At 42.7% G+C, this 16,450-nt stretch overlaps 1 protein-coding gene across 2 annotated transcripts in view; it reads right to left on the bottom strand.

Annotated features, from left to right (window-relative positions):
• TCIRG1 (T cell immune regulator 1, ATPase H+ transporting V0 subunit a3) overlaps positions 1 to 16,450 on the bottom strand; it is a 550,359-nt gene that overhangs the window by 166,421 nt on the left and 367,488 nt on the right. For both annotated transcript variants that reach the window (XM_056531100.1, XM_056531098.1), the window contains 3 exons: positions 10,559 to 10,677; positions 9,472 to 9,685; positions 6,824 to 6,949 (listed from right to left, as the gene is read on the bottom strand). In XM_056531100.1, the coding sequence (XP_056387075.1) occupies positions 6,824 to 6,949; positions 9,472 to 9,685; positions 10,559 to 10,677 (459 nt within the window). The remainder of the gene's footprint in view (positions 1 to 6,823; positions 6,950 to 9,471; positions 9,686 to 10,558; positions 10,678 to 16,450) is intronic.

The following is a 16,450-nucleotide window of genomic DNA, read 5'->3' as shown; positions in this document are numbered from 1 at the left end:
GCAAAAATGGACGTTTGCGCCGCTTTGGTTTCCGAGATATTGTGTGCTTGATTTGCTGAAACCCCGCCCACTTTCCACCCCATGAAGTCAAAATTAAAAAACTAATACACCATTTGTTTGTGCTGCGTTTGTGCTGGTTTGTGCCGCAAAAATGAACGTTTGTGTCGCTTTGGCTTCCGAGATATTGTGCGCTTGATTTGCTGAAACCCCGCCCACTTTCCACCCCATGTTGTTAAATTTCAAAAACAAATACACCATTCATTAGTGCTGCATTTGTGCTGGTTTGTGCCGCAGAAATGAGCATTTGTGCCAGTTCGATTCCTGAGTTTGGTTTCCGAGATATTGTGTGCTTGATTTTCTCAAACTCCGCCCACTTTCCACCCCATGAAGTCAAAATTCAAAAACAAATATATCATTTGTTTGTGCTGGTTTGTGCTGCAAAAATGAACTGCTGCTTTGGTTTCCGAGATATTGTGCGCGCCATATGTGGGAACCCCACCCACTTTCCCCCCCATGTTGTCAAAATGTAAAAACAAATAAAACCATTCGTTAGTGCTGCGTTTGTGCTGGTTTGTGCCGCAGAAATGAGCGTTTGTGCAGGTTCGGTTCAAGAGATATTGAGTGTTAGATTTTTATGAAGCCCCGCCCACTTTCCACCCCATGAAGTCAAAATTCCAAAACAAATACACCATTCGTTTGTGCTGTGTTTGTGCTGGTTTGTGCTGCAAAAATGAGCGCTTGCACCGCTTTGGTTTCTGAGATCAGAGAAGTTAATTTAGCATTATGGGATTAACGTAGCAATATAGGATTTATTATGATATACACACAGTTATTACTACATATTACTACAGAGGTGGAAATGTCTGTATGTGCGTCTGTATGATGTCATAGGAATGTCATAGAGATGCCATAGGGACGTCATAGGGATGCAGCACAAACGAATGGTGTATTTGTTTTGGAATTTTGACTTCATGGGGTGGAAAGTGGGCAGGGCTTCATAAAAATCTAACACGCAATATCTCTGGAACCGAACCGGCACAAACGCTCATTTCTGCGGCACAAACCAGCACAAACGCAGCACTAACGAATGGTGCATTTGTTTTTACATTTTGACAACATGGGGTGGAAAGTGGGCGGGGTTCCTACATATGGCGCGCACAATATCTCGTAAACCAAAGCAGCACAAACGATCATTTTTGCAGCACAAACCAGCACAAATGCAGCACAAACAAATGGTGTATTTGTTTTTGAATTTTGACGTCCTGGGGTGGAAAGTGGGCGGGGTTTCATAAAATTCTAACGCGCAATAACTCAGGAACCAAATCGGCACAAATGCTTATTTCTGCTGCACAAACCAGCACAAACGCAGCACTAACGAATGGTGTATTTGTTTTTGAAATTTAACAACATGGGGTGGAAAGTGGGCGTGGTTTCAGCAAATCAAGCGCACAATATCTCGGAAACCAAAGTGGCGCAAACGTTCATTTTTGCGGCACAAACCAGCACAAACGCAGCACAAACAAATGGTGTATTTGTTTTTGAATTTTGACTTCATGGGGTGGAAAGTGGGTGGGGTTTCAGCAAATCAAGCGCACAATATCTCGGAAACCAAAGCGGTGCAAACGTTCATTTTTGCAGCACAAACCAGCACAAACGCAGCCCAAACAAATGGTGTATTTGTTTTTTTAATTTTGACTTCATGGGGTGGAAAGTGGGCGGGGCTTCATAACAATCTAACGCGCAATAACTCGGGAACCGAACCGACACAAACGCTCATTTCTGTGGCACAAACCAGCACAAACGAATGGTGCATTCATATTCAGCTTTTGCGAACAAGGGGTGCCAACTTCACACAGGTCTTTTATTCCCATAAGGTATATATTTATTACATTGACAATTTAAGATATCTTTAAAAGTCTCCCATTTATTGTCAGTATTCTTGTTTTTGAGGACAATATCCCATTTTATATTGTTAAGTGCTTCTCTGAGTTGATCAAACTTTGCCTTCCTAAAGTTCATTGTTTTGTGGCCCCTCGAGAGATTCCCTTATTGAAGAACAAGTTATAATGTATTATATTATGATCACTATTTCCCAGGTGTCCTTTTACCTGCACATTAGTTACTCTGTCTGGTCTGTTGGTTAATATTAGGTCTAGTAGGGCGCCCCTCTGGTCGGGCTCTGCACCATTTGGGACAAATAATTGTCTTTAGTTATAGTCAGAAACCTGTTTCCTTTATGAGATTCACAGGTCTCAGTCTCCTAGTTTACATCAGGATAGTTAACCCGTACAGGACCTAGGGCGTATGCATACGCCTTCTGTACCTGGGTCTTAAAGGACCCAGGGCGTACAGGTACGCCCGTGGGAATTCCGGTCCCTGCCGCACGCCAGGCAGGGATCAGACTGGGGTGACTGCTGATATCAATCAGCAGGCACCCCACGCAAATGCCGAGGGGGGGTCATCAGACCCCCCCCCCCCCCCCCCCCATGTCGGCGATCTGCGCAAATCGCAAGTGAAATCGCACTTGCGATTTGCACAATTCCGGGTCTTACGGGTCACGTGTGACCCGATGACCCGGAGATACAACGTGATCGGGGGTGTAGAATACACTCCCTATCACCTACTGTATCAATGGAGAGGTGTCGATTTCGTCAACCCCCCAGGAGAGCTGCTATTGGCTTGACGATCGTCCAGCCAATAGCAGCCGACAGGGGAGGGGTTAAACTGCATCCACTTCAGCGCTGACCGTTAGCTGGGTTCAGTCAGCGGTCAGAGCTGCAAGAGGAGCCAAGGACCCCCCTTCTGCCCCCATTGGATCGCCTCAGGAGACCCGAAGATTCCCTAGATCAGGGACAGAATCAACCAGAGGGAAAGGTAGGGAAATCCATGTACTAAAGTAAAAAAAAAAAAAAAAAGGAAAAAAAATTAAAAATCCCCCCCCCCCCCCGATCCCTAATAGGGCTCAAGAGTACGCCACATTTTTTTTTAGCGTGACCGGGCCCTATTAGGGGTTCAGGGCCCTGTGATTTCCCCCCCCCTTTTTTTTTTTTTTTTTGGGCCTCAGCGTCCCCCCGCCACTGTAGATAAAAGGCGATGGCTTGCCGGGCATTTTCGGAGGCAGAGGCATACGCTTTTCTTGCCTCCGAATCTGCCAGTGAGGACGAGGAAGATCCAACATTCCTGTGTTCTTCCTTGTCCTCCTCATCATCTAGTAGTGATGATGAGCCCCCCAGAAGGCGGCGGAGACGCCGCCAGGCGAGGCCACGCACCCCCCATGAAAGTGTCCAGTGGCTGGCACTAGTGTGAGTGGTGATGCCGCTCGTACTAGGAGTCCGACCCCCCAGGCGAACTTACCGGAGCTCCCTTCCGGTGAACCTGTCTGGAGACCCCCAGAGGGTTATCAAACACGGGTTCCGGAGTTTGTTGGCGACTCCGGAATCCGGATTGACACGGCTGGGTTCACTGAATTTAACTATTTCAGTTATTTTTTCAGTGACCGCATGGTCAATCTAATAGTGGAGCAGACGAATCTGGACGCCAGGCAGTTCATCGCCCACCACCCAGATTCTTTTTTGGCCAGGTCCAATGAATGGTACGCCATCAGTGCAGCAGAAATTAGGACATTTTGGGGCCTCTTGCTGCATATGGGCCTGGTCAAAAAGCCCAGTGTCAGGCCGTACTGGAGCGGGGAAATCTTTTACCAGACCCCGCTGTACAGTATGGCCATGACACGTCAGCGGTTCGAGGCCATTTGGAAATGCCTTCATTATGCAGATAATGAGGCATGTCCACCCCGAGGTGATCCCGCCCATGACTGGCTTTACAAAGTGAGGCCGGTCATCGATCACTTTGGGGTCAAATTTTTGGAGGCCTACGTACCGCTTAGGGAGCTCTCTGTTGATGAGTCTCTTATCAGTTTTAAGGGGAGACTCATCTTCCGCCAGTATATTCCCTCGAAGCGGGCGCGGTATGGCGTGAAGCTCTATAAACTTTGTGAGAGTACCTCCGGGTACACTCTCAAGTTTAGAGTGTATGAGGGACGAGATTCCCGTATTGAACCCCCAGATTGTTCCCCCACTCTGGGTGTTAGCGGGAAAATCGTTTGGGACCTTATGTACCCATTGCTGGATAAGGGTTACCACGTGTACGTGGACAACTTTTATACCAGCATCCCTCTGTTCACATCCCTTGCCGCCAGATCCACGTCCGCTTGTGGGACCGTGCGGAGAAACCAGAGAGGCCTCACTCTAAATTTGATCCAGACACCTATTCCCAAGGGTGAGTCCCGTGCCCTTACCTATGAAAACTTGTTGCTGGTCAAGTATAAGGATAAGAGGGATGTCCTTATGCTGACCACTATTCATGGTAATGGCAGCTCACCTGTCCCTGTGCGGGGTACCACAACAATGGTCCTCAAGCCTGATTGTATTCTGGACTACAATCAGTATATGGGGGGAGTTGATCTCTCAGATCAAGTCCTCAAGCCATACATGGCCATGCGGAAAACACGTGTATGGTACAAAAAAGTTGCGGTCTACATGGTACAGGTTGCCATGTACAAGACTTTTGTACTGTAACGGAATGCTGGCAACACAGGGACATACCTCCAGTTCCAAGAGGAAGTCCTAAAGGTCCTGATCTTTGCTGACCGGGAAAGAGCAGGCCGGACTTCCCAAGAAACTGGAGTTATAGGTGCCAGGATCGTCCCAGGCCAACACTTTCCAGGTGAGGTGCCCCACACGGGAAAGAAGGGACGATCCCAGAAAAATGCAGAGTGTGTAACAGGAGGGGGATACGGAAGGACACCACCACTCAGTGTGACACTTGCCCCGATCATCCGGGCCTCTGCATTAAGAACTGCTTCAGGGTGTATCACACTTCCATGGAGTACTAAATTTTCCCTCTTCATTTAAATGTTCCATAATTTGACCCCAATGTACCAAGTCCAGAGTACATTCCAAATTTTAACCCCATAAAACCACTACTGGGTACTTCCATACTCAGAAGAGATGAGGTGACACATTTTGGGGGACATTTTCTCCTATTACACCTTGTAAAAATGTAAAATTTTAGGAAAAACATCATTTTAGTAAAAAAAAAAAAAATAAATATTCATTTACACATCCAAAGTCGTCAAACACCTGTGGGGTGTTAAGGCTCACTGTACCCCTTGTTACGTTCCTTGAGGGGTGTAGTTTCCAAAATAATATGCCATGTGGGGTTTTTTTTTTGCTGTCCTGGCACCATAGGGGCTTCCTAAATGGGACATGCCCCCCCAAAACCATTTCAGCAAAATTTGCAAAAGCCAAATATGACTCCTTCTCTTCTGAGCATTGTAGTGCGCCCGCAGTGCACTTAACCTCCACATATGTGGTGTTTCCATACTCAGAAGAGATGGGGTTACAAATTTTTGGGGGAATTTTCTCCTATTAACCCTTGTAAAAATGTAAAATTTTGGGAAAAACTAGAATTTTTGTGGAAAAAAAAAAAATCATTTACACGTCCAACTTTAACAAAAAGTCGTGAAACCCCTGTGGGGTGTTAAGGCTCACTGGACCCCTTGTTACGTTCCTTGAGGGGTGTAGTTTACAAAATAGTATGACATGTGTTTTTTTTTTGCTGTCCTGACACCATAGGGGCTTCCTAAATGCAACATGCCCCCAAAAACCATTTCAGAAAAACTCTCCAAAATCCCTCTGTCGCTCCTTCCCTTTTGAGCCCTCTAGTGCACCCGCCGAACACTTGACATACACATATGAGGTATTTCCTTACTCGAGAGAAATTGGGTTACACATTGTAGGAAGATTTCTCTCCTTTTACCCCTTCAGAAAATGGGTCTAAAAGAACATGCGAGTGTAAAAAATGAAGATTTTGAATTTTCTCCTTCAATTTGCTGCTATTCCTGTGAAACACCTAAAGGGTTAACAAACTAATGTCATTTTGAATACTTTGAGGGGTGCAGTTTTTATAATGGGGTAATTTGTGGGGCATTTCTAATATAAAGGCCCTTCAAATCCACTTCAAAACAGAACTGGTCTCTGAAAAATTTCGATTTTGAAAATGTTCTGAAAAATTGGAAAATTGCTGCTATACTTTGAAGCCCTCTGATGTCTTCCAAAAGTAAAAACATGTCAACTTTATGATGCAATCATAAAGTAGACATGTTGTATATGTGAATCAATATATAATTTATTTGGAATATTCATTTTCCTTATAAGCAGAGAGCTTCAAATTTTTTCATCAAATTTTGGAATTTTTCACCAAGAAACGATGCAAGTATCGACAAAATGTTACCACTAACAAAGTAGAATATGTCACGAAATAAAAATCTCGGAGTCAGAATGAAAGCTAAAAGCATCCCAGAGTTATTAATGCTTAAAGTGAAAGTGGTCAGATGTTCAAAAAATGGCCGGGTCCTACAGTGAAAATTGGCTGGGTCCTTAAGGGGTTAAAGTCCCCTATTATTATCACATCATTTTGATTTGCTGCTTTGTTTATTTGCCTCAGTAATTGATCTTCTGTCTCTTCCATTATGTTTGGTGGCTTATAACAAACCCATATCAGAATTTTTTTTATTTTTATCCTTATATATTTCTACCCATAATGCCTCCACATTATCGTCTCCCTCCCATATGTCCTCCCGCAGTGCGGCCTTCAGACTTGATTTCACGTACAAACTCCTCCCCCTTTCCGTTTTGTCCGATTCTTCCTGAATAGACTATAACCCTGTATGTTGACCGCCCAGTCACAGCTATCATCCAACCAAGTCTCTGTTATACCAGCTATGTCATAATTTTCCTCAGACATCAACCACAGAGCATACCTGCCCCCCATGCTGTTGAATGTTTTTTTTCCTGCGGTGCTGAAAATAGAGACAGATTGGATCTCCCAGGAGAAGAACTGGAACACACAGGACAGCTACAACCACCAAAACCATCTGAACAGTTCTCTGCAGATAAAAATGTATTTTTTTCAGGATTAGCAATATAGTTACAAGAAAGAACATTTTTATCAAATTATGCAATTCCAGAAATGCTACCAAGCTTCACCCCTTTTTGCTCAGCTGGCACTGTAGTTTCAGTTATTATATCGCTAACACACAGAACACAACGAAGGAATTTATCAAGGGTAGTGTAGTTGAACATTTTTCTACACCTTTAATTTTTGTGGTGGTAATGTGTACATGCACCAAATTTACTAAATGGTTGCATGGCATGCAATAAATATGGTGCTAGTACACTTTTTTTTATTACACTTCAGTACACCACTCTGTATGGTTCCTCCTCTGCCGACTTTTTATCATGTTGCGACAATTTGTTTTTCAGTGATTTATTAGCTAGTGTAGATTTGTGACAAACTAAGGGCTTTGCTACGACTTTTCGAACATAAATTAATTCATGACCACTGCAGAAATACAATGCGATTTTGACATACCTACATGATCATAAGAAATAAATTCTACTAGAAAGGTTGCCAGAAAGTAACTGGCATAAATTTTAAGCAAAAATATAGTCTACATACAATGATGAATTCCCTTACACGTTTTCAGCTATATGGAACAAGCCCTCTACCCCCCAGCAGATTCAATGGAGAATAATCCTAAAAGCTGCAGGTCAATTCCTAACTTTTCATATAACTACTACATCTGCTCTATTCACATGGTGGAATTTTTTAGTGTAATATAGTTAAAAAAACTCAGCTTGGAAATTCTACTGAAGCAGACGCCCATTGATTTTAATGAGAAGTTGCTGCACTGCCCACATACCAGAATTTCCTCAGAGAAAACATCTGCTGTGGGAATTCTGATTTCGGCTTCCACAGAAAGAATTGACATTTCCATTCTTTCTGCGGAATCCGCACGGAAACGCATTGCAGTCTATGGCAGTGTTTCTTAAGTGCGGTCCTCAAGCACCCCCAAAAGGTCATGTTTTTAGGATTTCCTTAGTTTTTCACAGGTGATCTAACTGCGGTGATGTCTGATTCACTCACTATAATTATATCACCTGTGAAAGACTAAGGAAATCCAGAAAACATGACCTGTTGGGGGTACTTGATGACTGCTCTTGATTAACACTGGTCTAGGGCACTTGCAGGGAAATTTTATAGGGCTTCCATTCCCCCACATAAAAATACCCTAAAGTGGACTCCAGCAGCTGATTTTCACAGCTTCCTCAGCCCTGCAATATATAAGGGGTTGCCCCAATTTGCTGTTTTAGTTTTCCGGACAGTTTCCGCCTATCTGTGGCAGCAGGAATTGGTCAGAAAAGTCAGAAACAAGTGGGAAGGTTCTGCAATTTGATAAACTCCACGTAACTATAAGGGGAGTTACTCAGATGGCAAATGTTATATAAATGTTAACTTAAAGGAGAAGTCCCATGTAGAAAAAGTATTGTGTTTTAAATGCAGAAGCAAAAGTTATATCACTTTGTAAATCACTGACTTCACCCATCTTGTAAGTAAAACCTGTTTTTTTAGCTTCTTTGTTCAGAGAGGAAGTTCAGCAGCTCCCTGTTCTGATGACTTGCGACCCCCCATTGAGCTGCATTATGCTGGGGGCCGTGATGTCACAATTTCCCATAGTTCTGCAGCTTAGCCAGCTCTGTGCACGGCCAGGGAACCTCCCATGTGCAGCTTCAGCCAATCATAGAAGCCCCAGTGAGCTGAGCTCACTTGTCTTCATCTCCTCGGCAGGGAAGCATCTGACAGCCAGCTCAGTGTTTATAAGAGCAAGAACGATGTCCCAATGTCCCGAGAAGAAGCAGAGGGGGAGGGGGAGATCCCTGCTTTCCCCTGCACTGATTACAATCTGACAGCAGGTCAGTCTGAAAGAACGATGTCCTAAGAATAGAAGCAGGGGGAGGGGAAACACTGAGCCTGCTGTTAGGAAAGTGATCAGTGTCTAGGTCAGTGTAGCCCAACCAGGGTGCCTCCAGCTGTTGCAAAACTAAAACTCCCAGGCATGCTGGGAGTTGTAGTTTCACAACAGCTGGAGGCACCCTGGTTAGGAAGCACTAGTCTAGGCTGGGCTACTTCTATGATGAACTGAAAGGCATTATGGGAGACAGGAAGTCAGGGACCTCCATGTACCAGGAAGTACCGATCTTTCAGAGGGGATTACAGGAGAAGGGAGAGGGTGAGATACATGAGGAGCAGATTGTCAGAATGATGAGCTGATGCACTTTCACATGATAGAAAAAAAAATTTGTGACTTGGTCCATGATACTTCTTCTTTAACTCCTGGAGTTAGGTAAACAACGTAGCTCATAGAGCTACACCTTTTGCATAACCTTCCCACTTCTTCTTCCCGCTTTTGCAAAGACTTAATACAGCCACAGATAGGCAGGAGCTGGCCAGGAAACTAAGCGAGGAGGGACATCCCCTTTAAACAATTATTCTGATGTGGAAATTAATATTTTACAATATGGGAGGTACTGTATGTCATGCCCATATAGGGCTGTAGATTAAACTCACTTGTCCAAAGTAGAGATCTTTATTAGCAGCATTCTTGGTGAACAAGAACATATCAATAAAGTGAATAAGAAGACTCGGTGCAGTCTGTGCTTGTCTTACATCAAAGGCAAACCATTTATAGAAAATCATGAATACTAAATATCCAAAGAGACAAAGGAGGAACAGAAGCTCAGGAATAGTCACCACAAAAATGCGATACTTCTGTTTGAAATGGCTGTAAAAAGACAAAATAAACTTGTTAAAAGGATCTTCATTTATTATGGCATTCAAAAAATATGATGGCAGTGTACAAATGTGCAAGATTCATCCAAACATTTACCAATGGATTATGTGATATATGTGTAAGTGTATGAACCTATGTGATGTGTAAACATCAGTGTACAAGTGTATGAATATATGCATTTCTCAGACTCAAACATTAAAGGGGTACAACCGTGCTGACAACTTATCCCCTATCTAAATGACAGGGGATAAGTTACCTGATTGCGCGGGGTCCCGCCGCTGGGGACCCCCACGATCTCGCACGCAGCACCCCGCTCTCATCAGGCCCCAGAGCGAACATCGCTCCGGGTCTGATGACTGCCGATCACGGGTCGGAGTATCGTGATGTCACGGCTCCGCCCCCATGTGACATCACGCTCCGCCCCCTCAATGTAAGTCAATGGCAGGGGGTGAGACAGCTGTCTCACCCCTCCCATAGACTTGCATTGAGGGAGCAGAGCGTGACATCAAACGGGCGGAGCTATGACGTCACGATCACCGGTCCCGTCATCAGACCCAGAGCGGATGTGCGCTCCGGGACCTGATGAGAGCGGGATGTTGCGTGCGAGATCGCGGGGGTCCCCAGCGGCGGGACCCCGCGCGATCAGCCAACTTATCCCCTATGCTTTAGATAGGGGATAAGTTGTCAGCACAGTAGTACCCCTTTAACCACGGCTTATGTAGAGCAACACATTATGTTTCTTTATCAACAAATCAAGTACCACTAAGGTGTGGATGCAATGATGCAAGACAATTATGTGATGATGCATACATTGCACAATATTGCTCAATGTTAAGAGTAGATTAATTCTGTAAAGATGCTTACATGTAGTTAAAAATGCTTAGAAAAACACCAAAGGACATATGCCAAACCCCCAAAATGACAGACATTTTCATCTTAAAGGAGTTTAAGAATGTGAGGCGGTTTGAGGCAAGACTCCAGATCTGAAATAAAAAGAAAAATTATGTACATCTGAAAATGCTATGTAAAACGTAAAGTCACTCAGTCCGAAAATATAGAACTTTTTTTTTGATTGCTTATTTTCCTATATGGGCAGATATTCTATTTGGCCACAACAGGGGTCACACGCCAAAAAACAAACAGCCAGCAGAATTAACTCCTTTACTCATTAGCCTGTTTTGACCTTAAATCTTTCAGGACTAGGCCATTTTTGGCCTCTGGGACCAATGCCCATTTTTTTAAATCTGACCGGTCCTACTTTATGTTGTGGTAACTTCTGTATGTAGTGTAGATAATTTTTTCTTCTTATGCCCGGACTGCAAAAAACAACAAACTTTAACTCACCTTCCATCGCTTCGATATTGGTCTTTGGTCCCGTTTTTGCTTTCAGGTGCATGGATAGTCACACTGTGATCAGCGTATCGCCGCCCCACAGCGATGGTCCCGCCTTGGCTGGTAATAGGCTGAGCAAAGTGTAATCTAACAAGCCTGGGCCCACCTTCTCCCTGCTGCCTGGGCCTGTTAGGCTGAGTGCAGTGTCATAAAACAGGCCCGGGCAGCAGGGAGAAGGCAGGCCCAGGCTTGTTACATTACACTTTGCACAGCCTATTACCGGCCGACGCAGGACATCGCTGTGGCTGGCGAGACATTGATCACAGTGTGACAAACAGTGTACATGGAAGCAGGAAGCAAGAACAGGACCGGAGACCTATATCGGTGCAAAAAGCACTATACTACTCCATCTTTTAACCACTTGGGGACGGAGCCCATTTTGACCCTAAGGACGAGAGAATTTTTTGAAAATCTGACCTCTGTAACTTTATGCATTAATAACTCTGAGATGCTTTTTTTTCGTGACATATTGTACTTTATGTCAGTGGTACATTTTTTGTCGATACTTGCATCATTTCTTGGTGAAAAATTCCCCAAATTTCATGAAAAATTTGAAAATTTAGCATTTTTCGAACTTTGAAACTCTCTGCTTGTAAGGAAAATGGACCTACCAAATTAATTATATATTGATTACTTTATATTGTCTACTTTATGTTGGCATCATAAAGTTGACATGTTTTTACTTTTTGAAGACATTAGAGGGCTTCAAAGTAAAGCAGCAATTTTCCAAATATTCATGAAAAATTCAAAATGTGAATTTTTCAGGGCCCAGTTCAGTTTGAAGTGGATTTGAGGGGCCTTTCTGTAAGAAATTCACCATAATGGACCGCATTATTAAAACTGCAACCCTGAAAGTATTCAAAATGACATTCAGAAAGTCTGTTAACCCTTTAGGTGTTTCACAGGAATAGCAGCATAGTGGGAGGAGAAAAATCTAAATCTGCATGTTCTTGTAGCCCCTTTTATTTTTACAAGGGGTAAAAAAAAGAAAAATCTGTAACCCAATTTTTCTCGAGTATGGCAATACCTCATATGTGCATGTAAAGTGCTCTGCAGGCTCACAACATGGTTCAAGAGGGAAGGAGCAACTTTGGGATTTTGGAGAACAAATTTTGCTGTCATGGTATTTGGCATGTTGCATTTAGGAATTCTTCATGGTGCAAGAAAAAACCTCCACATGGCACACTATTTGTGAAACTACAAACCTCAAAAATTTTAACAATTTACCTCCCCCACCGATGACTGCTTTGTGTTGAAGTTGGACGTGAAAATTAAAAATTAAATTTTTTTCACTAAAATGCTTGTGTTACCCCAATTTTTTTTATTTTAATTAAATGCCCACTGCATTACATTCCGTGAGGAGTGTAGTTTCCAAAATGGGGTCACATGTGGGGGGGTCCACTGGCAGCATGGGGGCTTTGTAAATGCACACTGCCTTCAATTCCAGGCAAAATCTCTCTCCAAAAACCAAATTTTGCTCCTTCCCTACGGAGCATTGTAGTGTGCCCGTATAGCACTTTACAACCACATATGGGGTATTTTCTTACTCAGAAAAAATGGGATTACACATTGTGAGGGGCTTTTTTCTTATTACCTCTTGTGAAAATGAAAAATTTGGGGTAACACTAGCATTTCAGTGACAAAAAATTAAATTTTTCATTTTCACATAAAACTTTTATGAACATTGTCAAACAAATGTGGGGTATTAAGGCTCACTGTACCCCTTGTTACATTCCTTCAGGGGTGAAGTTTCCAAAATGGGGTCAAATGTGGGTGTTTTCTTTTTGGTGTTTATGTCAGAACTGCTGTAACTAATAGCCACCCCTGTGCAAATCAACAATTAAAGCGTCAAATGTACATGGTGCACATGGTGTGCTCTCACTCCTGAGCCCTGTTGTGTGCCCGCAGAGCACTTTACATCCTCATATGGGGTATTTCTGTACTCAGGAGAAACTGAGTTACAAATTTTGGGGGTCTTTTTCTCCTTTTACCTCTTGCGAAAATGAAAAGTATAGCTAACAATAGCATGTTAGTGTAAAAAATTACATTCCTGGACATCCTATGACAGCACAGAATAGGTTAAGTTCATCCCCCTGAACTTGCCAGAAGAGATAATCAGCACATAATTAGAGTGATTAGCATAATTAATAAGTCCCTCCTACAGTGCATAAAGGCATATGAATACACACACAGCAGTTTTTTTTCTCTTCTGCTTCATGAAGGGATATCCTTCTCTACTTTTTTGCCAATGAGTTTTAAGTTTATCCAGCTTTCCTAAGGGTACTGTTAAGCCCCTCTTATTCATGGGATTCTATGGTAGTGTGAAGTACCTGATTTCCAGAGCCATGACTTCGTTATGCATGTCTTATATGATATCAGAAAGTTAACTGTGAAGTAATGAATTGCATCTACAGTGTCTCCTGCTTTGGATTTTAGTCACTGTAAGTGTCTGGTCCCTTACTAGAAATGTTTCTGTCTAGGTAACTTTGAAGCATCCTAGGGATTTAGTATTATTTATGGGTCACTGCCTTGAGGCAATCAGTATCACTGTGAAATATTCTACCAATATAAGTATCCTGTTATTTTCAAGGTTACTGTGAAGTACTCTTTATTCAATGTTAATGTGAGGTATCCTATCAGTGAAGTGCTCTGTTTCGTCACTGTGAAGTATGATACCAGTTTAAGTACTCTGTTCTTTTCAAGGTTATGGTTAAGTACCCTTGGACAATTTACACTGGCTTGTCAGCATATATGTATATAAAGTTTTTCCACTATTGGAAATTACTTTGTAGTCTTTGCCTGAGCTTGGTTTTACTGGTGAGAAATTATCTACTGTTCAATTATTTGCTTCTAGATGTCTGACTCAACACCTAGGGGAAAGAGAACCAGGAAGTTAAGGCACAGGCAATGCAGATCTTGTTTGGAGGATGACATGGAAGGTGATTTTTGTGATTTATGCTCTCCACATCCTCAACCTGTGGAAAAAGATCAAAGGTTTGGGAGAGAAGTAAGCTCCGTCTTCTCTTGGTTTAAAAAACGGATATCATCATTAATTCCTGATGACATCACCCCAGCTAAAAAGCGCAAAACACAGCACCGGGCAGTTTCTCCTTCAGATTCCGAAGATTCTAAATCTTGCTCTTCTGTTGATTCTCAGGGATTCCCTGAAGATTATTATATTTTCCATAAAAATGATATGCACAATCTGGTGAGCTGTCAAGCATGTATTAGAATCAGACCGTTCCACTGAAGGAAAACTTCCAAGAGAAAGTTTGTATTATTTTCGAGTGTTTAATGATAAGGTTTGGCCCTCTCATCCTCTTATTTCTAAATGGTTTAAATCTAACTGGGAGAAACCAGAGAAACGTGTAGATATGGGGTCTTGTTTCAGGTCAGTTTATACACTTTCTTCAGAAGCCACCGCCTCGTGATATAATCCACCTAAGGTGCCACCATATTTTCCTTCTGAAGAATCATCCCTATTATCTAATCCCATGGATAAGGAAGCAGATTCTCTGCCTAAGAAGGCCTATTCCACAGCCGTTTCCAAAGTAGCTATGTCATCTGTTTCTGTGGCACGAGTGCTGAAAATTTGGTTAAGCCAACTGTTGAAAGATCTTTAAGAAGGTGTACCTAGAGAGGATATTCTGAAGAAAGTTCCTATCATGAAATCTGCCGCTGAATTTTTGCATGATGCCCAACTAGACACCCTCCGCTTATTGGCACAAAATATGGCAGAATCTAATTCCATAAGAAGGGCATTATGGATAAAACAATGGATGAAAGGGGATGTTGCAGCAAAGAATAATTTTTGTTCTTTGCCTTTTTCTCCCGAATCCCTATTTGGTCCTAACCTTAATGGAATTTTAACCCCTTAACGATGCAGGACGTATATTTACGTCCTGCGCCAGCTACCGCGTTATGAAGAGGGATCGCGCCGCGATCCCGCATCATATCGCGTCGGTCCCGGCTCTCATCAACGGCCGGGACCCGCGGCTAATACCACACATTGCTGATCGCAGCGATGTGCGGTATTAACCCTTTAGAAGCGGCGGTCAAAGCTGACCGCCGCTTCTAAAGTGAAAGTGACCCGGCTGCTCAGTCGTGCTGTTCGGGACCGCCGCGGTGAAATAGCGGCGTCCCGAACAGCTTGCAGGACACCGGGAGGGCCCTTACCTGCCTCCTCGGTGTCCGATCGGCGAATGACTGCTCCGTGCCTGAGATCCAGGCAGGAGCAGTCAAGTGCCGATAACACTGATCACAGGCGTGTTAATACACGCCTGTGATCTGTGTAAAAGATCAGTGTGTGCAGTGTTATAGGTCCCTATGGGACCTATAACACTGCAAAAAAAAAGTTAAAAAAATGTGTTAATAAAGGTCATTTAACCCCTTCCCTAATAAAAGTTTGAATCACCCCCCTTTTCCCATAAAAAAAAATAAAACAGTGTAAAAAAAAATAAAAATAAAATAAACATATGTGGTATTGCCGCATCCATAAATGTCCGAACTATAAAAATATATCATTAATTAAACTGCACGGTCAATGGCGTACGTGCAAAAAAATTTTTGATCAATAAGTCCGATCAAAACAAAAATCATACCGATAAAAACTTCAGATCACGGCGCAAAAAATGAGCCCTCATACCGCCCTGTACGTGTAAAAATAAAAAAGTTATAGGGGTCAGAAGATTACATTTTTAAACGTATACATTTTCCTGCATGTAGTTATGATTTTTTCCAGAAGTACGACAATATCCAACCTATATAAGTAGGGTATCATTTTAACCGTATGGACCTACAGAATAATAAGGTGTAATTTTTACCGAAATATGCACTGCGTAGAAACGGAAGCCCCCAAAAGTTACAAAATGGCGTTTTTTCTTTGATTTTGTCGCACAATGATTTTTTTTTTCGTTTCGCCGTGCATTTTGGGGTAAAATAACTAATGTCACTGCAAAGTAGAATTGGCAATGCAAAAAATAAGCCATAATATCGATTTTTAGGTGGAAAATTGAAAGGGTTATGATTTTTAGAAGGTAAGGAGGAAAAAACGAAAGTGCAAAAACTGAAAAACCCTGAGTCCTTAAGGGGTTAAAGGACATGAATGATGAGAATGATGCCTTTCCTCGAACATCTAAAAAGGAGACATCAAGGGGACGGACGAGATGGAAGAGGTCTCCTAAATTCTATAAGAAGAATTATAAATCTGGAGGAAATAATAAAGGAGAAATACAAGCTTCCATTCATCTACCAAAAACAAACCTCCGGCGAAGAAGAAGGAATTATGATGCCAGTTTAACATCACTCAACGTTGGAGGAAGATTAACCCCTTAAGGACTCAGCATTTTTCCGTTTTTGCATTTT

The sequence above is a fragment of the Hyla sarda genome, chromosome 7 (genome assembly GCF_029499605.1).
Source record: "Hyla sarda isolate aHylSar1 chromosome 7, aHylSar1.hap1, whole genome shotgun sequence".
NCBI classification, from domain to species: domain Eukaryota; kingdom Metazoa; phylum Chordata; class Amphibia; order Anura; family Hylidae; genus Hyla; species Hyla sarda.
The sequence above is the reverse complement of the archived record's forward strand: the minus strand, read 5'-3'. Positions and strand labels throughout refer to the sequence as shown.